Source organism: Cucumis melo, chromosome 1 (assembly GCF_025177605.1).
Source record: "Cucumis melo cultivar AY chromosome 1, USDA_Cmelo_AY_1.0, whole genome shotgun sequence".
Classification (NCBI taxonomy): domain Eukaryota; kingdom Viridiplantae; phylum Streptophyta; class Magnoliopsida; order Cucurbitales; family Cucurbitaceae; genus Cucumis; species Cucumis melo.
This window is the reverse complement of record NC_066857.1, coordinates 5,742,693-5,768,207: the sequence shown is the minus strand read 5'-3', so window position 1 is coordinate 5,768,207 and position 25,515 is coordinate 5,742,693. Positions and strand designations below refer to the sequence as shown.

The 25,515-nt window shown below is 36.4% G+C and overlaps 2 protein-coding genes across 2 annotated transcripts; one reads left to right on the top strand and one right to left on the bottom strand.

Annotated features, from left to right (window-relative positions):
* Window positions 1-1,107: 1,107 nt before the first annotated feature.
* Window positions 1,108-1,545, bottom strand: LOC103500539 (S-protein homolog 74-like). Its single transcript, XM_008463888.1, has one exon. The coding sequence runs from the start codon at window positions 1,543-1,545 to the stop codon at window positions 1,108-1,110; it is 438 nt and encodes a 145-aa protein (XP_008462110.1).
* A 1,504-nt stretch (window positions 1,546-3,049) lies between these two features.
* Window positions 3,050-3,457, top strand: LOC103500540 (S-protein homolog 1-like). Its single transcript, XM_008463889.1, has one exon. The coding sequence runs from the start codon at window positions 3,050-3,052 to the stop codon at window positions 3,455-3,457; it is 408 nt and encodes a 135-aa protein (XP_008462111.1).
* Window positions 3,458-25,515: the final 22,058 nt, after the last annotated feature.

Here is a 25,515-nt window from a genome sequence, read left to right as displayed (position 1 = left end):
TTATAAGTTTTATGTTTGAATGAAGTGCCTTAGTAGTAAAGTAATGACGTCAGCTTAGTTCAAAAAGTTGGATAGAGAGCCATTGTTCAAGACCTAGAGTAAGCATTTAAAGGAGCAACCTCCCTAGAAGTGAGTAGGAGTGAGTTCCATCTTACACCCAATGTCCTCAGCTATCCATCCCAGTCTTAACTCTGAAATAATAGGTTAATTGGCCAAGTGCTAACAAGCTATTCCCTTATATGCAAATATAAGAATAATACCCAATAAACAGGAGTTCATAGTTAGTTCAGGACTAAAGTCAAATTACCTAATCATCAAAGTCAAAATAGATAATTTAAAAAAGTAAACGATGTTATAATGTAAAAGTAACTATTGCATTGTTTGCTTAATCTTATGCAAACTCTTTTACATAGGATGCCTCCACTCATATGTCTCTATTATGAGCAATTTTTGATCACATCGCTTGTACTAAATATATAGTGAGCTGCATCCATAGTATCCCCAGAATAAGACACTCAATTCTATTCCTATAATATAGACGTTTTAGACTATCTACTCAAACTTGATTCACATTTATGTCACTACATAAACGTTGAAGTACTCATATTATAGTCAAAGAACTTTAGTTTATTGAATTTTGTTTATAACGAGCAAATTTCTTATTCAATACCAATTTATTGAACAATACCTTAATAACAATAACTTTACCGAATAATAAAATAGCTTAACAGTCACAAATTACAAATTTTAAAACATAACACGAAACAAAAGCGAGTAAATTAAATTGTTTAAGAGACCATGTAACTTTGTCGTTAGTCTCAATTTCTCTCTAATAGTCATAGTACTGCATTTTCTAATGTCATGTGATATAGTATTCATATAACAAATGAGTGTTAAAAAAATAGGAAAAGTATTTGTGCATTTTAATGGTCCAACAAAACATTAGGAGAAATTCCAATAAAAAAAATCTATATGTTTTTAAGTTCTAGAAAATTGCACAAAATACCTACGACTCAACCTAAACAATTTGAGTTTCTTCATCAAATTAAACATTAAATGCATCTGTATTTTATTTCTCATTTGTTGCACAACAATGTAATTCAAAGCTTACTTAGAGATCCATTTATGAACTAATTCATCAACATTAACAGGTATATTTCTTAAATAAATTCCATCATCTTTAGCAATCCAAACACAAGTTCCTTGATTCCCACATCTATCACGAAGCCAACGGTTTGTTGACTCGGGCCAAAAGCTTTCAAAAGCGACATATGCATCTGACTTCTCCAATCTACACCAAAACAAGGTTGTTCCAAAGAAGTTTTCTTCAAAGTTCCATTGAAAATAATCTCCATGGTTAACCAAATGATGATATCCCAAATCATCGTCCTTGGATTGGCAATGCACATCCAAACTGTGGTAGCTTAGTCCATTTACCACGTTAACAAAATACCTCGAAGGTTGCGGTGGAGGTTTCTTCCACCTCGAAACTTGACCCTCAACCACAACCGTTGTGGCAAGCCACAAAATGACCACATTCCTCATCATCATTTTATTTTTAACCAAACAAACTTTTTCTTATCTATCTATTTGTTGCGATTGATGTTTTGGCATGTACATACGTAGGAATACATACTTATAGCACTGACAAGAAACTGAAGAAATAGAATGGTAGGATTTTAATTAAAAAAAAATTAATCCCCTGCCTAATTTTGTGTTGTGCATAATATACATTTTCCTCTTCAAATAAGGAAATGATATCAATGCATTAATTAGATATCTATTATTAACCGTTACTGTATTTTAGTTCATCGAGTAATTTATTTATGTTCATGTTATTGTCTACGTATAGAAAGTATACGACTTTATCTTCAATTGTTTCAAACAAACTAGCATAAAACAATTTGCACAAACTTCACTGATTAGTAGCACTGTCATTTTGTCACTATTGTAATATAAACATATATATTTAGACGGTTTATTTTTGTAAAATTGTTTTAAATGACAAAATTATTGATAATATTTACAAATATAACAAAAAATATTTTATTAACACCAATATATATATATTAGTGTCTATCAACGTTTATCAGTGACATTTTGTTATATTTACAAATATTGGTCTATGGCTGATAGATCATAGGAATATATCATTGATAAAAGTCTATCACTAATAGATTTTGCTATATTTAAAATTTTTGTAAAATATTGTTATATATTTAATTATTATTCTTAAAATTATTAGTGAATGTTACCCTTTGCAATTCTTAAAACGTCATAGATATATTTGCAAAATAATTTAATTATTTTACTGTTTATTACAATTTTCCTAAATTAAAAAAAATGGTTTAATTTAAAGCAACTTACTTAAGGTAATGTTAAAAATTAATAAAAATTAGTCGTTTACAAATACATAGAAAAATGACTAAAATTATTTGCAAACATGACAAAATGTCACCGACAGACGTTGGTAGATACTAATAAATTAATATCTATATATATATCTCGGTACTAATGAAATTTTGCTATATTTATTTATAAATATTATGAGTAATTTTGTCATTTAAAACAATCTCACTAAATTGGACCGCTTAAATATAAATATTTACATTACAATAGAGACAAAGGACAAGTACTACTAATCGGTGAAGTTTATGTTAATTGTTTTATGCTAATTTGTTTGAAACAATTTAAGATGAAGTCATATATACTACATTAACATAAACAAACTATTCTCTGAACTCTAATACACGAACGGTTAATAATATATATCTAATTAATGGATGGATATCATTTCCTTATTGAAGAGGAAAATTTATATTACGGACAACACAAAATTAGGCAGGAGATTAATTTTTTTCTTTTTAAATTAAAATCCTACCTTTCTATTTCGTCAATTTCATGCCAGGGCTTTAAGTATGTATATTTATTCCCACATATGTACATACCAAAACATCAATTGTAACAAATAAATAGATTAAAAAAAAAGGTGCATTTGGTTAAAAATAAAATGATGATGAGGAATGTGGTGGTTTTGTGGCTTGCCACAATGGTTTTAGTTGAGGGTCAAGTTCCGAATTGGTCGGAACCTCCACCGCAAGCTTCGAGGTATTTTGTTCACGTGGTAAATGGGCTGAGCTACCACAATTTGGATGTGCATTGCCAATCGAAGGACGATGATTTGGGATATCATTGTTTGGTTAACCATGGAGACGATTTCCAATGGAACTTTAGAGAAAATTTCTGGGGAACAACCTTGTTTTGGTGTAGATTGGAGAAGCTGGATGCGTATGTCGCTTTTGAAAGCTTTTGGCCTGAGTCAAGGAACCTTTGGCTTCGTTATAGATGTGGGAATCAATTAGGAACTTGTATTTGGACTGCTAAGGATGATGGAATTTATTTGAGAAACTTGTCTACTAATGTTGATGAATTTGTTCATAAATGGATCCCTAAGTAAGCTTTATTAATTCTCAGATTGATCGAGATTATTGAATAAAATAATAATTTAATAGTAAATATTAAATTTAATTAATTAAATGCTCTAATTAATTAATTCTTATTTTATTTTATAATTTTATATTTTATAAATATTTTGTAAATTAATTAATTGGATTAATTAAATTACAAACTTCATGTAACTATATAATTAATATTTTGATAGTGAAAAAATCCAACACTAACTTTGTGAATTTATCCCACTTTAATTTATTGAATGGATTGCGGTGAGTTTCCCCTTCAAAATTATTGGAATTTGAAGTGTCAAATTCTTGTTAGTTCACTTCATTCATTACATTAGTACAAACCAGGGTTTTAATGGTCCATGCTTATAAATAATTGAGGATTAATTTTGATTAATTTTTAGGTCATTCATTCAAATTTATACTAGTACAAATCAGGACTTTAATATCAGTTTAAAACTAACATTTTATAGGTTCAATGTTGGGTTAGGTTGACATTGAAGATCATGTTATAAAAGGTCTATGATGTCGGTTATCTATAATATAATGCAAGCCAACCAACATTATAGATTATCGAAGTTCAAATTCCTATTATATTCAATGTTCGTTTCTAACCAACATTGTACACCATTTTAACTCAATTTTTTTTTAATAATTTTACGAAATCATATCCAATATCAGTTTTCTTAAAATAGTTGATCCATTTTTTATGTCGATGAAAAAGTTAAAACCGACATTAGACATCTTGTTTTATGACAGGAAAAGTCTATTATTGTATTTTGTGAGAAAACAAAAAAATTATTCATCGCAATGCGTGTCTGCTATAATATATGTGTGTTTGTTTTCTCCACGACAAGCCAATAATATCTCTTTCACCTATAAGTGCACATAAGCCAAACCTAAAGTATAAAAAAGACACAACAATATACTCTACCACAAAATTGAATACAAAGTTACCTAAAATTTAGCGGCACATCATATCCAAAACTTCTACATTGCATATGAAATCATACACAAATCCTCCAACAAAACTAGACACAAATCCCCCAACAAAACTTGTGTAAGATACTAAAATTTCTTGCTTATATACATAATGCAATAACAAAAATTTGCGTAAAACTACGACCCGATACACATCCTTGAAAACACTCCTATATCACATGTTGGACCACCCGCCCCTTCAAAAACCTAATAAGAAACACAGAAGACTTCTACAATATAGGTAAAAATGTGTTCATCCATCAAACAACAATATTAGCACTTCCGATTCATTCTATAGGCAGTTATAAATTTCCAATAAACACACTAACCAACACTTGTGTATCCCTAAAACACTTCCATATAACAATAACTGAAAACAACATATTCAAAATACTTCTATATCACATGTAGAACCACTGCACCTCCAAAACTACAATTAAAAAAAATATAAAAAACTTCCTCAATATTAATAATCATTCGTCCCTTCACAAACTAAAACTAATACTTCCATGATTACTTACACCAAATAACAAAGACAATATATACATATCTTCCAACAAAAAGGTCATGGTATTACCCCATTAGACTTCAATTAGTACTTCCATTACAGTTCTGATCCATTCTAAAGTTGCATATTGTAATAAAAACTCGTTAAGATTTAACAACTTTCCATATTACCCCTGCAACAAAAGGTACTAGCAAAATCTCTCGAGCATAAACTATATCTAAATTATGAAAAAAAAAAAAAACAATAAGGTCAACCTTACACAAACCGTGCAACAAAACTTGCTGATTTTTTTTAATCCCATCAATCTCTTCATGGGTATATACATTTTTTGTATTGAACTATAAAAAAAAATGAAATAAATGAAATAATTGAAATAAATGAAAAAAAAGAAAGAAAAAGATAAGTACAACATAATTAATTACATCATCTATTAAATTGTAGCATATTAATAAATTGTAGAAATACTATTTATTATGACACTTTATGTAAAACGATAAAGCCAAACCGGAAAGTAATAGACCAAAGTGCATAGCTTTTGTTGCCAATTTAAAAACATAAGAGAAAGAAACTTTCATAAGTCGTTATGTCCAATTAACTAAAGTTTAGGAGTTTTTTTTCGGGATGATAAAAAAAAGGACAAGTGAAGCAAATCGCAGAGGAACACGTCGATAAATTAGACGATAAAAAGATGTCAGGCGATCCAAATCGTGAGACATTTTGACTACAATCTCATAACGCATGTTGATTCGCTAGAAGACAAAAGAAGGCGGTGGAGTTGATGTGACTTGATAAGACTGGCATCTGCGCTAACATGTTTAAAAGGTAAAGGCAAGTTGCGCAGCAGGGTATGAACAGTTCCCGCCTAACCATGCCTATAGATACCCTTCAGCTCTACTAGATGAAAGGAGACACACACACATAGAGGCATATGCATATCAATATAGTTAAAGAGAATAAGTGCCCACACTCTTTAGAAGTTTATCCTTTCCCTGATCAAATTCTAGGTGAGAGCTTAGAGAAAGATTAGAGAGACGAGCCCAAAAATCATTCCCCTAACTTGCAAAAGAGCCAAGCACTGCATAGCAATGCATTTTGCAACTTGTGCCATTTATTCACTTTCCAGTTTTTAACTTTGTGTATTGTTTGAACAATATGAACCTCATGGCCGAGAGGCCTTTATTATTTATTAATACAATGCATGTTTACTATATTTATCATTCTCTCATTTCTTTACTTTGCATAGCCTTGTCTTTGTGTTATAAATGATTCGAGTCTTTATGTTGCATTCTTGAAAGGTTTTTACATGTATAAAGATTACCATGATTTGAGCCTAATCCAAATGCCTAATTCTTTTTGAAAGAAAGAATCAAGTAATGGTAGCTATATACTCGAGAGAGACTACTAAAGACCTCACTAAACATGCGTAGAAAGGATTTTGGAAACAAAATTCATTATAGCGCTTTACTCTTTCATTAGTTGCATTCCGAGAGGCGAGTAAGTATGGCGTTCAAGCACTGAGAGGTAGTCCACCTTTAAGAAAAGGGTAAATGTAGCTTTTATAAGTTGAGAACCCCAGATAAATGTAGTTTAAACGCATTTTAAAAAATTGTATCTCGAAAGAAGAACAAGTGTGGTGATTAGGGGTCGAGAGGCTGCTCACCTTAAATAGACGATGACTAAATTATCTTTATCGCGTCAAAGACGTAACTTAAAACTCCTATTGCATATGGGAAAAGGAATTTCTTCATTTTTTTTGTACACAAGTTAATTATGTTGGACTTTATATCCTAAAACTTGTAGTTTGTAGTTTAAAATTATATTCTATTTAATAAAGTGGTTATTGAGTATTTATTAGTGAAAATTGAATACTATAATCTTAAATCTAATAAACTAAGGTTTCTAAGGCTATCTAGTGTAGACTTGAACTTTACGTAGAGACATACAAATGAATCAAGTTTGAGTATATAGCCCAAACGATCTATAGTGTCTGAATAAGGTTGGGCGCCTTATTCTAGGGATACGATGGATGCGGCCCGTTTTGTAGTTAGTACAAACGATGTGATCCTAAATCGTTCATGTAGAGACATAGAAGTGGCGGCATCCTATGTAAAGAGTTTACATAAGATTGGAACCATGAAATAGTCGCTTTTAAATTATAACACCGTTGACTATATAAAACTGACTATTTTGACTTATTGATGACCTAGGTAACTTAATCTTAATCCTGAGCTACTATAAACTTTTATTCAAAAGGACTTATTCTTAGATCTGCATAGGTGAGGGCATATCAACAACGCTGATCCAATAAGCCTTCCATTTCAGGGGAAAGACCGGATGGATAACTAGTGATATAGGGTGCAAGACGAAATTCACTCCTACCTGCCTTCAGATTAGTAGATACGTTGTTCCTTTAATGACTGAATCCAAGTATTGAATAAGAGGTCCCACCCTCTCATTGTTCTGAGAGGGATTCCTTTTATAGGTTAGACCTTAAACCAATTGTTCAATAGTGGATCAGTGGACTTAAGGAACATGATGTAGTCTCGGGGATAAAACGACATTTTGACCTAGCTGAGGTTACGAACAACCTGTGAAGGATTAACTTACTGATTATGATTATATCAGATGGACACAAATATATCTATAGTGAGGGGGTGCAACTACGGAACTTTAGTGAAATGACCCGTTAGTTAATGAATGTTGATTAGCTCGGTCTAAAAGGGTTTAACTAGTTAATCTCGAATCGTTGGAGTCCATGATCTATAGGTCCATTAGGTTCCTCTACTAGCTCATATGAAATTAACTTAAAACAATATGTTGGTGGAGAGATGAAAGCCCTTTCACAGTGGAAAACTAAAAGAGACCATAAAACCAATTTAATTGGAAAGTTTAAAATACCAAATACATTGGCAAAAATTATATAGAAACTATTTTCTATTCTAAGGCTAAGCATGCTAAAAATTATGTACAGAGAAGAGGAAGAACACTTACTCTCATTGACGACTTTGGATCTATCAAATGCCAAATTATTGGAACTTCACCACTGTGAGACCTCTTTATTCTCTAAGCCAGAGATCTTGGTTTGTGGGAACTAGGAATGGAATATTTTCAAAGAGAAATTTTGTTCCTAAGAGAATTGGAGTACATGGAGTTTTTTTTTCCCTAGAATGCTTCTGTTCTATGTACCAGTATCTCTTGAAGAAGAGAGAAGTTGAGAGAAAATGGGAACATGGGAAAACCACCTACGTTTCCTATTAATTTAATACATTAAATTAAATTAACATTAATATTAAAATAAATAAATAAATAAATAAGTTAAGTTAATAATTAATTAAATCATATTTAAATGAATATCTCTGACATAACCTGTAACGACCCAACTCCTTATACTAAGTCGAAGCCATTACTAATTTAAAAGATAAATAAAATTTGTAAAATTTAGATAAAAATAAAACAAAACCTCAAAATTTTCATTTAAAAGCATAAACAAATATGATTAGAGATAAATATAAAAATAAAATCCTAACTCGGGCCCTATCTAATTTTAAAGAAATAAAATAACAAATAAAGAATAAAATAAAATGCAAACATTAAAATCTGAACTATGACATAAAGCGGAAGCAGAAGATCCCTATGGCTCTTCACGGTCACTTCTGGTCGCTCGCCAGCTTGCCTTTGCTCTTACCTTTGCCTCTGCCTGAAAAATAGAAATAGAAAGAGTGAGTATAAAATACTCAGTAAGGGACCCACTACTAGTCCCGCTAGGTGTCTGTTAACTTCCTATTAGAGTCCTGAAAAGTGGTACCCAAGAACTGGCACGTTCCCGAACACGTGCAACATGTGATCTCGAAGGAACATAACTGGCCTTCGGTGATCCCAAAGGAACACCTAGGACAAACTGGTCTGTAGTGTACTCGGAGGAAACAATAAGACAATTGGGCTGCGAGCGATCCTGTCGAATCACTCGAATCATGTCTATGTCAATACCAGACTGGCGGTACCGTCGGACTGCACAATCCTAAAAAGTTGGTGATCCCGAAGGACACCTATGCAGGTACGACTCTAATAGGATAAGCTAACGTACACCCTAACCATAACATGCACGTAACAAATCATCATCACATCATCAAGTCATATCATGTCATCATGTCATATCATGTCATCATGTCATATCATATCATCATTAATTTCCATGTCGTTATGCAATCTAGTCATCAATATGCATAACTAAAACTACATGTGATCTCTTAATTCCACTTGCAGGTCTAGTAGTAGTATCTCTTACCTGAAGATTAGCTTAATCAAAATCTAACAGTAAAATCACGTCTTCCAAGCAGCGATGTCCTAAATAGTTAGAAAAATCAAATTTAATAATTTAAACCTAAAAGAATTAAGGGTCTAAAAATCCATTTGAAGTAACTTACCCAAGATCAAGGTCGAACTCGGTTTAGACTTAGTTGGACAAATTCCCAGCTCGGCTTCCAGTTAACTATAGTCAATTTAATCCAACAATTAACTTAGTTAGGGTCAAAATGAACCTTACCTGGGTAGACTAAAACCAAATCAAGCATACCAAGAAAAATGGGTCAAAAAATAGGGTTAAAAGAAGCTTGGTAGCTCAACTGGCTTAATTGGAAGGGGGAAAACTGGCTGGCGACTCGACTGGAGGAAGGGATTGGTCGGTCGACTCGGCTAAGGACTCTCGTGTGGCTCTACTGGGGTAGACTCCAGGCGTTGCTCAGTAAAACAACGCGCGTGCAGCTCAGTTCGGTGCTTGCGGGCAACTGGAGGCGCAACTCGCACACGCAGCTTGGACGACTCGGGCGGCTGTTGTCTGGTCGACTTGGGTTGCTGCTGCTGACTGTTCGTTGACGGAGAAGACAAACGACGAAGACGACGACGATGTTGCTGCTGCAAGGTGGACGACTCGACACGCCGCGAACGGCTGAAGACGGAGGCGACGACTGATGGAGCGTCGTCGTGCGTGACGTTTTCCACGTGGCGGCTGACGCTCACGTACGATTTGGCTACGACGACGGCGCGACTTCAAACGATGGAGGCGACGCGCCTGATGAAGCTGATCGGCTCGGACTGACGGCGGTTGTGGCGGCGGCGGCGGTTTACAAAAGAGGGTGGCGGCGGTGGGATTAGGGCTAGGGTTTTCTCATTTTCTTTCCTTTTTTTTTTCAATGAAGGAGATGGAACAACTTCCTATGCCATATTTAAACAAAATAATAACATTAATTATTATTTTTTTTCCTTTTCCTCTTTCCCCAAACTCAACCAAATAAAACAAGTCTTCTCTCTCCTCATTTAAAACCCACCAAATCTCCCTTTTTATCTTTTTTTTTTCTTTTCCCAAATAAATCACATAATCTCTCTCCTCAACCAACCAATCATCTTTATCTTATCAAACTATATTTTCATAAATCATTACATTATTCTCACACTACAATTGTTAAGTCCTTAAGTCCAAAAATATCCCCAAACATACATAACCAAAACAAACATAAATTCCAACCTAACAAAAATTTGATATTTTCAATTATCTAATAGAATCAAATCTCCATAAAATAAAATTTTTAACATTTAAATAACACCCAAAATCTCAAAATTATACTTAAGATAATAAAATTAAATTCCTAAATTTTGGGGCATTACATAACCTATAATCTTAATTTAATTACATCAAATTAAACTAATTAATTAATTGTAAAATTAAATACATTAGATCATTGCGTTTGTATCAAATACAAAGTGAGCTGTTTCCATAATGTTACCAGGATAAGGTACCCAACCTTATCCCTATACTGTAGACTCTTTAAGTTGTATCTTGAACATTGATCTTTGTATATCTTTACATACTGTTCAAGACTCATCAAACAACTTAGGATGTTAGTTTATTGGATTTAGGTTATTAAGACAAAACTAATAATATAATCAATAACACTTATTGAAATTATAACAGTAACACTTTATTAATAACGGTCTACGAATTCTATTTACTATCTACGAGTTTTAGGACATAAAATCCAACAAGCTCCCACTTGGACTATAACTCTAGTCTCTATGGGATTTACACAATAAAGTCATCATCAAACATTGAAAATGGTAAAATGTACAAGTATATTACTTAAAACGTATATATATATATATATATATATATATATATATATATATATATATATATATATATATATATATATATATATATATATATATATAAATACAATAAACTAGGGTATCCTCATACCCATTACACATTTCCCACTTGCCTTAGATTACCTAAGGTATGAACCTCGCAGACTTAGACTTTCTAGATGACCCTTGAACACTTTAACCATGAGAGTCTTCGTAAACGGATCAACAATGTGCAAGCAATCTTGGTGACAATCCTATCCCCTTGTTGCACAATCTCCCGTATCAGGTGATACTTCCTCTCTATATGTTTCTCTCATTTGTGGCTGCGAGGTTCTTTAGAGTTGGCTATTGTCCCACTACTATCACAATATGAAGTGATGTGATGTTCATGTTTGGAACAACTTCCAAAACCTATAGGACCTTTCTAAGCCAAACTGCTTTTTTTGCTCCTTTGCAAGCAACAACGTACTCAACCTTCATAGTAGAGTCTACAATGCATCCTTGCTTGATGCTACACCATAACATAGTTCCCCTGTTTAGGGTGAACACTGATCCCGATGTGGATTTCCTAGAATCCTTATCAGTTTGGAAATCAGAGTCAGTGTATTCTGTAAGGATATAATCCTTAGCTCCATACACAAGCATGTATTCTCTCGTTCTCGTAAGATACTTTAGAACAATTTTAATTGTTATCTAGTGGTCTAACCCTTGGTTGGATTGATACCTACTGACTATTCCCACTGCATAACAAACGTCTGGTCTAGTGTAGAGTATAACATACATTAAGCTACCCACAACTAAGGCATAAAGAATACGTTTCATATCCGCAACTTATTGAGGTATCTTAGGATACTATTCTTTAGATAAGTGAACCTCATGCCTGGAAGGTAATAAATCCTTCTTAGAGTTCTACATCGAATATCGAACCAACATTTTGTCGATATAGGTTACCTAAAACAGTGCTAGTATTTTGTTTTTACGATCCCTTATGATTTGGATCCTAAGAACATATAGTGCCTTTCCTAAATCTTTCATTTGGAATTGGACTGCTAGCCAAGTTTTAATGTCAATTAGGTATCCTACACACCATTTTCAATGAGGAAGATATCGTCCACACAAAATACTAAGAAAGCTACTTTACCTTTGTTGATTTTCTTGTATACACAAGGTTCATCAACGTTTTTATCAAAACCATAAGATTTGATCACAGTATCAAATCTAATGTTCCAAGATCCAGATGCTTGTTTCAACTCATGGATCAATTCAACTTGCAAATCTTTTACTTCTGACCTTGGGCTATGAACTCCTCGGGTTGAGACATAAAGATACTCTCTTTAAGATTACCACTTAGAAAAACAGTCTTGACATCCATTTTTCATATTTTATAATCATAAAATGTGGCTATGGACAAGAGAATCCTTATAGACTATAACATAGCAACATGGGAAAAAGTTTCCTCATAGTCAACCCCTTCTCTTTGGGTATACCCTTTTACTACAAGTCTAGCTTTGAAAGACTGTACCTTGCTAGATGAGTCTCTATTTTCCTTATAGATCCATTTGCACCCTATAGGTTTCACCCCTTTAGGTAGATCTACAAGCTCCTTCACTGAATTGAAGTACATAGACTCCATTCAAGGTCCATGGCTTTGACCCATTGGTCTTTGTCTACATGTGCCTGTTTATAGAACAATGGATCCTCAACACCATCATCTAGTATGATAACCTGAGTTTCAGTTAAACCCAAGTAACAGTTAGATTGTGATACAATCCTTCCACTAAATCAAGGCATTCTCAACGATTGAAAGGACAAGACTGACCTGATGTATTGGTTTCATCAACTCTTGATTAGGGGCTAGCTTCATTAAGAACTCTTGTCGATTCATTAGTAGCTTCATTTAATACTAATTTGCTTCGTAATTTATGATCTCTCATATGGTCTTCTTCCAAGAAAGTAGCATTTGTCGATACAAACACTTTATTTTCTTGTGGATTAAAGAATAAACCACCTTTCATTATAGGGACTTTTTTGCTCTATAACCTTTTCCAGTAAAAGGTTTTTTTAGTCACTTTTCCTTGAAGACAAGATTCACATGGAGGTAATCAATCATCTTCTAACTCGTTTAGAAGTCCATTCTTGACTAATCTCTCGATCTGATTGAGATTAATGTGATTTAATCTTAAATGCCAAAGATAGGTATTGTTATTCAGGGAAATTCTTTGCCTTTTATTTTGAATGTTAGTAGTTTTAAACATCTCATGATTTAAAACTGCTTTTGCTTCATGTTCTTAATACATACACGCAGTTTTCATGCTTAGCCGAAAAAATATGAACACATTCTTACAAATGAATGCTTCATTCATAGAAAAGTTAATTGAGTACATATGTTCAATAAGACAAGAAACGAAAATTATGTTTCTCTTAAGTTTAGGAACTATTTTTCCAAAAACATGAATCTATTCTCGAAAAGTAACTTGGCATCTCCCATTGCGGGAGCTAAAATGACATCTCTCATTCTATCCTTGAGTGTTATCTCACCCTCCTCAAACATTTCAAATTACAACCAACACAATTAAATTTCATTACCCTTTACGAGCTAGAAAGGGGATCTAATGGAACTACATATCAAAACTAGAATGATATGAGATTAATTGGCTAAACCCATTAACTACATTAATCAATATTCATTGATTGTGTGTACACTCCACTAAAGACTCACAGCTGAACGCTTGTCATTATAGATATATTTCTTTGTCCATAGATATAGACCAATACAATAAGTTAGTCCTTCACAAGTGTTCATAACACCACTTGGATCAAATTACCATTTTACCCATGAGTTATTTCTAGTCCTTAAATACTAGTGCTCCTTTAATGAACAACCTTGTTTATGGTCCAACCACTAAACAGAAACCCCTCTCATGCCATAGAGAGCGTATGACCCTTTATTCAAGTCCTAGAGACACCATTTAAGGAAACACTTATCTACTTACGCTAAAGTCGGGAAGGAGTGAATTTCATCTCGTGTGATTATGTTCCCAGCTGTTCACTCAGTCTTGTCTTCAAAATAATAAGAGTATTGAGTTGGCAATATGACCACTCTTACCCTACAAATCAAAGGACAATCCATCATGAACAAGAGTTCATAATACACTCAAGATTAAGACTAAGTTACCTAGGTTATCCTAATGAAATAGAAACCCAACTAATTAACGTAGTTACATCTAGTGGTTACTATTTCGTGGTTCGGTCTTATGCAAACTCATTGCATAAGATACCTCACTTGTATGTCACCTACATGAACGCATTGGATCATTGCGTTTGTATCAAATACAAAGTAGGTCGTATCCATAGTGTTACCAGGATAAGGTACCTAACCTTATTCTTATACTATAGACCATTTAAGTAGTATCTTAAATGTTGATCCCTGTATATTTAAAGGAAACACTTATTTACTTACGCTAAAGTCGGGAGCTAATACCAGTGTATTAGTTGGGTTTCTATTTCATTAGGATAACCTAGGTAACTTAGTCTTAATCTTGAGTGTATTATGAACTCTTGTTCGTGAGGGATTGTCCTTTGATTTGTACGGGTGAGAGTGGCCATATTGCCAACTCAATACTCTTATCATTTTGAAGACAAGACTGAGTGAATAGTTAGGAACATAATCACACGAGATGAAATTCACTCCTTCCCGACTTTAACGTAAGTAGATAAGTATTTCCTTAAATGGTGTCAGTTTATTATATTTAGGTTATTAAGACAAAACTAATAATATAATCAATAACACTTATTGAAATTAAACACTTTATTAATAACGGTCAACAAATTATATTTACTATTTACGAGTTTTAGGACATAAAATTCAACAGTTGAAATAATTCGAATTGTTCGAATTAGGTAACGAGAGAGAAATCGAAAAATATATGTGATATAATTGTCAATTATCAGTTTCATATAGAGCTTTATATTTAAATGAGATTTAAATACTAAAAATGTGAATGTGGATTCATATTCGGATGATCGAAATTGAAGGAAATGGTTAAAGTTATAGAAAGTCAAAATGTTGACTTTTGACTTTGAAAAGTCAAACTTTGACGGGCTTTATATTCAAATATAATTTGAATTTCGAAAAAATGAATGCAAATTCATGCTCAAGAGGTTGAAATTAGTCATGATGGACAAAATGGTAAACAGTCAAAATGTTGACTTTTGATTTGAAAAAGTCAAAGTTTGACTTTGATTTAAATGTTCAAATGACCATATTACCCTTGGACTAAGTTAGTGGAAAAATTCAACATTTTGTTGAATAATCCCACTAACACTTAGTGGGATAAGTGGCTACATATGTTGTAGTAATCTAGCCTACTAAGTTCTACTAATAGTTAGTGGAATGTTAGGTGTTGAGAATTTATAAACTAATTACATGCATTTTTGCATGTAATTAGGTTAAGAATGGGCGTCTTTTTCAAATGAGATAATTTTTTTCCTAAATTTGTAATTGTGAACTACAAAATTATACCAAATTCTTTGTCTTTTTCTTTCAAATCTCAACCTTAATTTATCTCTCCTCCTAATTCCATATCTCATTTAATTCTTTCACCTATCTAGGTCCCACAACCTAGTTCTAAGTTTGGAGAATATCGAGTCAACTCTAGTGGTGGTTTCAGATTCGTGTTCTTAAGGAGATATCGAGGATCGGGAGGCTTGGAAGGTAAGTTTTTCTATAAACCCTAATTTCATTTAATTAGGGTAGTTTATGCATGTTAATCTTTAAAATTGTTTAGATTTAATTAGAGTAGAATTGACCCTTGATTCCATTGTGCATGTCTCATTTTTCTTCATGTGGTATCAGAGCATGCTTATTTTACTTAATTGCATGTAGTGGGTGTCAATTTATTAGATAAATTGTGTGGTGAACTAAATGGATATAGTATGGTTTTGACCATAAGTTAAGTTTCAATTTGTAATAATTGTTGTATTTCGCCTTGGTTTTGTTGCCTAATTTGCTTGTTAAAGAGTTTGTATTTTATTTAAGAATCATTAGAATTGAATCTAGGTTGTAATTGCATCAATCAGGAGAGAGAAATGGTGGATTTTTGGTAAAAAAAAATGGAAGACAAACCCAAATTGGCCCTCGAACCCGAAAACTCGAACTGCAACTTATTTATGACTCGGTTCGTCGGCCCATTTGATTTGCTACGTGCACCATGCCAGCCTCTCACCCAGCCCAAGCCCAGCACGCGACCCAACATCCTTTTCTACCCATCACCCGTGTGCGTCACACGTTAGCTCCGACGTGTTGCTGACTCGGATTTCCACCCACGCTCGCAGGCTTCGCCTCGACTTGGATACTGACCCACATGCGTCAAAGCACAATCTGTTGAGATGGCTAGTTCAAGCCCAATTATTGGTTCCTGGGCCAGTTTAAGGTGTTAATGGGCCAGTTCAGTTTAGTTTTATTGGTTTTTTAGCCGGTTCGAGTGGTTCGGGAGCAATTATGTACTACATCAAATTATTAATGTAATAATTTGAGCTTTTAGCTTAATTTACGAACTAAAACCAGTCCATTTTAGGGTGTTTAATTAATTATGCATGTGATGTATGTCTTAATTAAAGTTTAAATTGTATGTGCAATTAAAGTTTAAATTGTATGTGCAATTAAAGTTTAAATTTTATATGCATAAAGTATGTCATATAGATTTATTAAAATCCCACTATACGTTAACATGTTTATATATTGAAAGTATGTTATAATTGTTATAATGTATGATTTAATAAAATTAATTAATTAAATTAATTTTTATTAAATATGATTTAATAAAATTAATTAATTTTAATTAGACATGATTTAATTAAAAGTTAAATAAATTAAAGAGAAATTTTCATAAATATAACAAACGACAAAAATATTTACAGTCCGTGTAACAAATTGAAAAAGTCTATGAAGATGTCCATTTTGTAAACATTCCAGGTTTTTGCTTCCTTTTCATTATCTTTCTTCTATTTATGTTCTTCGTTTTTTTTCTTTCCATCATCTTTCTTCTCTTCCTTCTCTTCTTTTTTTTTTTCCATTTTTTTAAACATTTGGTTCAAGATCGCGTACCAAATATAAAAGATCTATTTTTTTATTTTTCTCAAACTGTTATTTGGTTGTTGAAGATCGTGTACTATATAAAAGATCTTGAAAAAACATTGTTTGGATTTTGGGTAGCCAAATATAAACGATCGTGTACTAAATAATCTAAAATAATATCGTTTAGATTTGGGTAGCCAAATCTAAACGATCGTGTAAAAAGTATATTGAAAAAACATTGTCTAGATTTGGCTACCAAATCTAAACGATCAAATCGAAACAATCGTGTACCAAATCTAAACGATCGTACAAAAAAATCTTGAAAAAACATCGTTTAGATTTGTCTATCCAAATCTAAACGATCAAATCTAAACGATCGTGCACAAAATCTAAATGATCGTGTAACTAAATTAAACGATCGTGTATAAAGAATCTTGACAAAAAATCGTTTAGATTTGACTACCGAATCTAAATGATCAAATATAAACGATCGTGTACTAAATATATTGCGTGTTTTGTTGACGGCGTTATTGATGGGGGCATTTTTTGTATTTTTCATTATGGGCCTGTGAGCTTTTTTTGTTTTCTAAATTGTTCTATAGAGTGTAAATATTTTGACGATTTTTATAAAGACCTCTAAATTAAAATTCATATTAATTAATTTCTTTATATAATAATGGTTATATAATGCTTGAATGTTATTGTAACGACTCAACTCCTTATACTATGTCGAAGCTATTACTAAATGTAAATAACACAAATAAAATTATAAAGTTTGGCTGAAACGAACAAAACCTCAAAATTTTATTTATTTAAAAACCAAATCAAAAGTAATGTGCGAAATGTAAACAAATATTAAGATCCTAACTCGGGCCCTATCTAATTTTCAAGAAACGAAATAACAAATAAAGAATAATTAAAATTCAAACACTCAAGGTTTAAACTCGGATGTAAAGCGGAAGCAGAGATCTCTATGGCTCGCCACGGTCACTTCTGGTCGCTCACCAGCTTGCCCTTGCCCTTACCTGAAAAATATGAAATGGAAAGAGTGAGTATAAAATACTCAGTAAGGGACCCACTACTAGTCCCACTAGGTGCTTATTAACTTCCTATTAGAGTCCTGAAAATGGTACCCAAGAACTGGCACGTTCCCGAACACGTGCGACATGTGATTCCGTAGGAACAAAATCTAGTCTTCGGTGACCCAAAGGAACACCTAGGACAAACTGGTATGTAGCGTACCTGGAGGAAGCGCTAAGACAATCGGGCTGCGAGGATCCCGTCGAATTGCTCGAAACATATCTGTATCAATGCTAGACTGGCGGTCCCGTCGAACTACACAATCCTAAATAGGTGGTGATCCCGAAGGACACCCATGCAAGTACGACTCTAATGGGGTAAGCTAACATGCACCTTAACCACAATATACATATAACATAATATCATCACGTAATCATATCACGCCTAATCATCATATCACATCTCATCAAAATGTCAAAACATAATGTCATAACAAGCCAGGTCATCACGTTATACCATGTCATCATATCAAATCACATCATCAGTCCCATCATACCCTCATTAATTGACATATCCTTATACAGTCTAGTCCTCAATGTGCATAACTAAGAATGTATGCATCTCGTGATTCTAGTCATAGAGCTAATAGTAGAAATCTTTTACCTGGAGATTTGCCTAACGAGTTCTAACAGCAAGAAAACACGCCTTCCTAGCCGCGGGGTCCTAAATGGTTAGAAAACACCAGTCTTCATACCTTGAGAATTAAATAACCAAGTGTAACGCCCAAAATTTTCGAGGTAAATTTTATCTTTTTATGTAAATTTTCGAGAATTTAAAATTTTGGTGTTAATTTTTTGTTGGTTTTAAAGAGGGAAGAAAAAGAAAATGAAGTGTTTGAATTTTTAATAATATAATATGGTGTAAATTAATATAATAATAATATAATATAAATTATATTATTATTATTATTAATTATATATTATTATTATTATTTTAAAATCCTAATCGCGCGCGCCGCCCCCCTTTTTATTCCTCTTCTGTGTCAGCCATCTTCTTCCCCTTCTTCTTCTTCCTCGGTGTTCTTTTCTTCTCCACCCGACGCGTCCCCTTCGAGTTCTTCTCCTTTCCGTCAACGCCAGCAGCTGTCTCCATCCCCGTCATCGTCGGCTTCGCAACGCCAGCATACGACCGTTGCGACCGCCCTATTTCCGATCCACGTCTCTGCCTCACGCAACCGGCCGACTGCCGACTGCCTCTAACTCAAATCGCTGCCTCCGATGCTTCCTTTTCCTCATCCCGTGTACCCGACACAGCCCAGAACAATCGAGGTGAGCAACTCCCTTCCGCCATCGTACATTCCTCATTCAGCCGTCCTCGAGCTAAATCGCAGATAGTCGTCGCCGTCGCCGTTTGTTTTTCGTTCGTCACCGCGTGCAGCCAAAATTAGTCGTTCGCGTGTGCGCCGGCTACAACGAGTCGATCCGCGAGTCGCGTGTTGAGCCGAGCCACGAGCCGTGAGCTAAGCCGAGCCGAGTTGAGCCGAGGATCGAGCCGAGCCGCAAGCCGAGATGAGCAGCGATCCAAGCCAAGTCGAGCTACGATTCAAGCCGAACCGTAAGCTGATCCAAGCTGAGCCGAGCCGCAAACTAACCAACCCAAGTCGCGAGCCGAGCCGAGTCGGTCACCTCCAAGCTAAGCCGACCTGCCTGTTCACCAAACCACTTGAGCCTTCCTCCCTCTACTTCGGGTCACGGTGAGCCTTTGGTAAGGATTATTTTGATGAGCTTCCCAATGTTGCTACAACCGATTCGAGTTTAGATATGGGAGTAAGACATTGTCCTACCTTTCGTTCCTTGAAGGTATTAGAGAGTTGACGCTCAAGTTCTCGGGTTCCGCAGCAGGTTTATTTGGAGATACCCTCTTTACTCGGGTAAGCCGACGAATGTTGTTTGAACGATTTAAAAAGTGACTTTTACTAGTGTCATCGTTTAAACCCTTGTGATTTCGTTTAGGTGGATTCGTTGGGCGTGGACTCGAGCAAGGGGCATAACCAAGTTTCAGGTAAGGGATTTCTTACTATTGGACCTCGGATCGAGGCTAGAAACGTAGTAATCCACAGGGGATTATACGTTAGTAACTGTACTGAATGAATTGACGCATGTTTGACTAATACATATCACTTATATGCTCTTGTCTGATTAAAGGAAGCGCGACCGCTAGTTGTAGCTTGTGTGCCATCGTTTGTAAAGAGTTGTTTACGGATAGACACCGATGCCCGGATGTCCTGTGTATTGTAGTTGTATTGGTGGGCTACGTTGTGAACTGGAATTGTATGTCGGTGGACTTTAAAGTCTTAATGTTAGGTATCTGGTGGTCTATTGTCCGGATATTGGTTATGGAGTTATGTCGAAGGACTAAGAGTTCGATTATGATTTGACTAGTTGACTGGATCTAAAGAATGTCGCAATGATATGTGAATTGAATATGTATATAGCAACTGAGGATATAGTTGTTTAAACCTATACTGTCTGACTGACGAAGCCTATGACGAAATTGTTAGTATGAACGTTGTCGGAGTGTGACTGTTGTAGACGGTTTAGTATGGACTGAGGGGTAACGGTTAGCTTCATCTATGGGGTAGTGTACCTTACTGATGTGTGTATCCTTCGGGATCATCAGAATGATATGTGCATCCTTCGGGATCACTAGACTGATATGTGCATCCTTCGGGATAACTAGACTGATAGGTGCATCCTTCGGGATCACTAGACTGATACGTGTATCCTTCGAGATCACTAGACTGGTACGTGCATCCTTTGGGATCATGAGACTGATGTGTGCGTTCTACGGAACCACTAGACTATTTATGTGGGGTACCCCTAAATAGGAAGTTAACTGTTATTCCCTAACGGGCCCAGTAGTGGGTCCCTTACTGGGTATATCATATACTCACCCTTTTTCCTCTTTATCTTTTCAGGTAAGGGTACAACGAGGGATAGACCGACGAGGGCAAGAAGGATGCGTGAAGGCCATATGGACGCGTCTTGTTTTCTTTATGCTTCCGCTGATGTATTTATGTTACTCGTTGTTTTCATTGTCAGATCGAGTCACGGTTAGAATATTTGGTTTATGATTTTGTGTTTGATGATTTGAGCACTGTATTTTGGAACTCTCGTGAATGTGATTTAAAATAGGGCCCGAAACTTTTTTTTTGTAATATTTTAAAACGTTTCTAATGAATCGTAACTGGTCCTTTATGAGTTTGCGTGTTTTTTGGTCGAGTCTTAGTACTGAGTAGTGACCTCAGCTTAGTCTGGAAAGTTGGGTCGTTACAGTTGGTATCAGAGCCTAAATTTTAGGTTTTGTAGACTAACTTATGATGTGAGTCTGTGTTTTGTGTCCTTATAGCTAAAACGGTCCTTGCCACTCGTCAGGTACGCTCTCATGAAATTATATGTATAACTCTATATGCATTACCTTACTTATGTTAAACTGCGATGTTAATTATCTCATGTGACTAAAGGGATCATTGGTGGTTGTTAGGGAAATACCGCCAAGGAGAGGTGCACGTAGGGGTGGTCGAGGAGGCCGAGGAACGGGAGCAGGACGTGTTCAACCTGAGGTGTAGCCTGTAACCCAAGCCACCGACCCGGCTGCGCTAGTTACTCATGCAGACCTCGCTGCTATGGAGCAGAGGTTCAGGGATTTGATTATGCAGATGCGGGAGCAGCAGCAGCCTGCCCCGCTAGCTCCTACTCCAATTCCAGTTGTGGCCCAGGTCGTGTCGGATCAGTTGTCGGCAGAGGCCAAACACTTGAGGGATTTCAGGAAGTATAACCCCACGACATTCGATGGGTCTTTGGAGGACCCCACCAGGGCTCAGTTGTGGTTATCTTCTTTGGAGACTATATTTCGGTATATGAAGTGCCTTGAGGATCAGAAAGTTCAGTGCATCGTTTTCATGTTGACAGACAGAGGTACTACCTGGTGGGAGACGACAGAGAGAATGCTAGAGGGTGACATGGGTCAGATCACTTGGCAACAGTTCAAGGAGAGTTTCTATGCGAAATTCTTCTCTGCTAGTTTGAGAGATGCCAAGCGGCATGAGTTCCTGAACTTAGAGCAGGACGACATGACAGTAGAGCAGTATGATGTGGAGTTTGACATGTTATCCTGCTTCGCTCCTGAGATGATAGCGACTGAGGCGGCCAGAGCTGTTAAGTTTGTTAGAGGCCTCAGGCTTGACATCCAGAGTTTGGTTCGAGCCTTCCGACCCGCCACTCATGCCGATGCACTGCGCCTGGCAGTGGATCTCAGTTTACAGAAGAGGGCTAACTCGTCCAAGGTTGCAGGTAGAGGTTCAACCTCAGGACAGAAAAAGAAGGCTGAGCAACAGCCTACTTCAGTGCCACAACGGAACTTAAGATCAGGTGGTGAGTTTCGCCGCTTCCAGCAGAAACCTTTTGAGGCAGAGGAAGCTGCCAGAGGGAAGCCGTTGTGTACCACTTGCGGGAAACACCATCTGGGTCGTTGTTTATTTGGGACCAGGATTTGCTTCAAGTGTAGGCAAGAGAGGCATACAGCTGATAGATGCTCGATGAGACTTACCGGGAATGCATAGAATCAGGAAGCAGGTGCTCCACATCAGGGTAAAGTCTTTGCTACCAATAAGACAGAGGCTGAGAGAGCAGGCACGGTGATGATAGGTACGCTTCCAGTGTTGGGGCATTATGCCCTAGTTTTGTTTGATTCGGGTTCGTCACATTCCTTTATCTCTTCTGCATTTGTGTTGCATGCCCGCTTAGAGGTAGAGCCCCTACACCATGTGCTATCAGTATCTACTCCTTCTGGGGAGTGTATGTTGTCGAAAGAAAAGGTGAAAGGATGTCAGATTGAGATAACAGGTTATGTGATTGAAATAACGTTGTTAGTTCTGGACATGCTCGACTTCGATGTAATTCTGGGTATGGATTGGCTAGCTGCAAACCATGCCAGCATAGATTGTTCCCGTAAGGAGGTAACGTTTAACCCTCCCTCGATGGCCAGTTTTAAATTTAAGGGAGAAGGGTCAAGGTCGTTACCTCAGGTAATCTCAGCCATGAGGGCCAGCAAACTGCTTAGTCAGGGTACTTGGAGTATCTTAGCGAGCGTGGTGGATACTAGAGAGGTTGATGTATCCCTGTCATCAGAACCAGTGGTAAGGAACTATCCGGATGTCTTTCCTGAAGAACTTCTAGGGTTACCTCCTCACAGAGAGATTGAGTTTGCCATAGAGCTGGAGCCGGGCACGGTTCCTATATCCAGAGCCCCACACAGAATGGCCCCAGCAGAATTGAAAGAACTGAAGGTGCAGTCACATGAATTGCTTGATAAGGGCTTCATTCGACCGAGTGTGTCACCTTGGGGTGCGCCAGTTTTATTTGTTAAGAAGAAGGATGGATCGATGCGCCTATGCATTGATTATAGGTTTTGCAAACCCTTCGGGATAATAAATTGTTTGCAAAGTTCTCGAAATGTGAGTTTTGGTTGAAGCAGGTGTCCTTTCTAGGCCATGTGGTTTCTAAGGCTGGAGTTTCTGTGGATCCAGCTAAGATAGAGGCAGTCACCAGTTGGCCCCGACCCTCCACAGTCAGTGAGGTTCATAGCTTTCTGGGTTTAGTAGGTTATTATCGACGGTTTGTGGAGAACTTTTCCTGTATAGCTACTCCTCTTACTCAGTTGACTAGGAAGGGAGCTCCTTTCGTTTGGAGCAAGACATGTGAAGACAGTTTCCAGAGCCTTAAACAGAAGCTAATTACTGCACCGGTTCTCACTGTACCTGATGGCTCAGGGAGTTTTGTGATTTACAGTGATGCTTCTAAGAAGGGTTTGGGTTGTGTATTGATGCAGCAAGGTAAGGTAGTCGCTTATGCTTCTCGTCAGTTGAAGAGTCATGAGCAGAATTACCCTACACACGATTTAGAGTTGGCAGCAGTAGTTTTTGCACTGAAGATATGGAGGCATTACTTGTATGGTGAAAAGATACAGAGCTTCACGGATCATAAGAGCTTGAAATACTTCTTTACTCAGAAGGAATTGAATATGAGACAACGAAGATGGCTTGAGTTAGTGAAGGATTACGATTGTGAGATACTGTATTATCCAGACAAGGCAAATGTGGTAGCTGATGCTCTTAGTAGAAAGGTTTCACATTCAGCAGCACTTATTACCCGATAGGCCCCATTGCATCGAGATCTTGAGAGGGCTGAGATTGCAGTGTCAGTAGAGGCAGTCACTATGCAGTTAGCCCAGTTGACGGTACAGCCGATTTTGAGGTAAAAGATCATTGATGCTCAGAGTAACGATCCTTATTTGGTTGAGAAGCGTGGCCTAGCAGAGGCAGGGCAAGCTGTTGAGTTCTCCATATCCTCTGATGGTGGACTTTTGTTTAAGAGGCGCCTCTGTGTGCCATCAGATAGTGCGGTTAAAACAGAATTATTATCTGAGGCTCACAGTTCCCCATTTTCCATGCACCCGGGTAGTACGAAGATGTATCAGGACCTGAAGCGGGTTTATTGGTGGCGTAATATGAAAAGAGAGGTGGCAGAATTTGTTAGTAAATGCTTGGTGTGTCAGCAGGTTAAGGCACCAAGACAGAAACCAGCGGGTTTATTACAACCCTTGAGCGTACCGGAATGGAAGTGGGAAAACGTGTCCATGGATTTCATTACGGGATTGCCTAGGACTCTGAGGGGTTTTACAGTGATTTGGGTTGTGGTTGACAGACTTACCAAATCAGCACACTTCATTCCGGGTAAATCCACCTATACTGCTAGTAAGTGGGCACAGTTGTACATGTCTGAGATAATGAGGCTTCATGGAGTGCCAGTGTCAATTGTTTCTGACAGAGATGCCTATTTCACTTCCAAATTCTGGAAGGGTTTACAGACTGCTATGGGCACGAGGTTGGACTTTAGTACAACTTTCCATCCATAGACTGACGGTCAGACTGAGCGTCTGAACCAAGTTTTAGAGGATATGTTGCGAGCGTGTGCATTAGAATTTCCAGGTAGCTGGGACTCCCACTTGCATTTGATGGAATTTGTTTATAATAACAGTTTTCCGGCTACTATTGGCATGACACCATTTGAGGCCTTGTACGGCAAATGTTGTAGATCCCCTGTATGCTGGGGTGAGGTGGGTGAGTAGAGATTAATGGGTCCTGAGTTAGTTCAGTCTACTAACGAAGCGATGCAGAAAATTAGATCACGTATGCATACCGCACAGAGTAGGCAGAAGAGTTATGCGGATGTGAGATGGAAGGATCTTGAGTTTGATGTGGGGGACAAAGT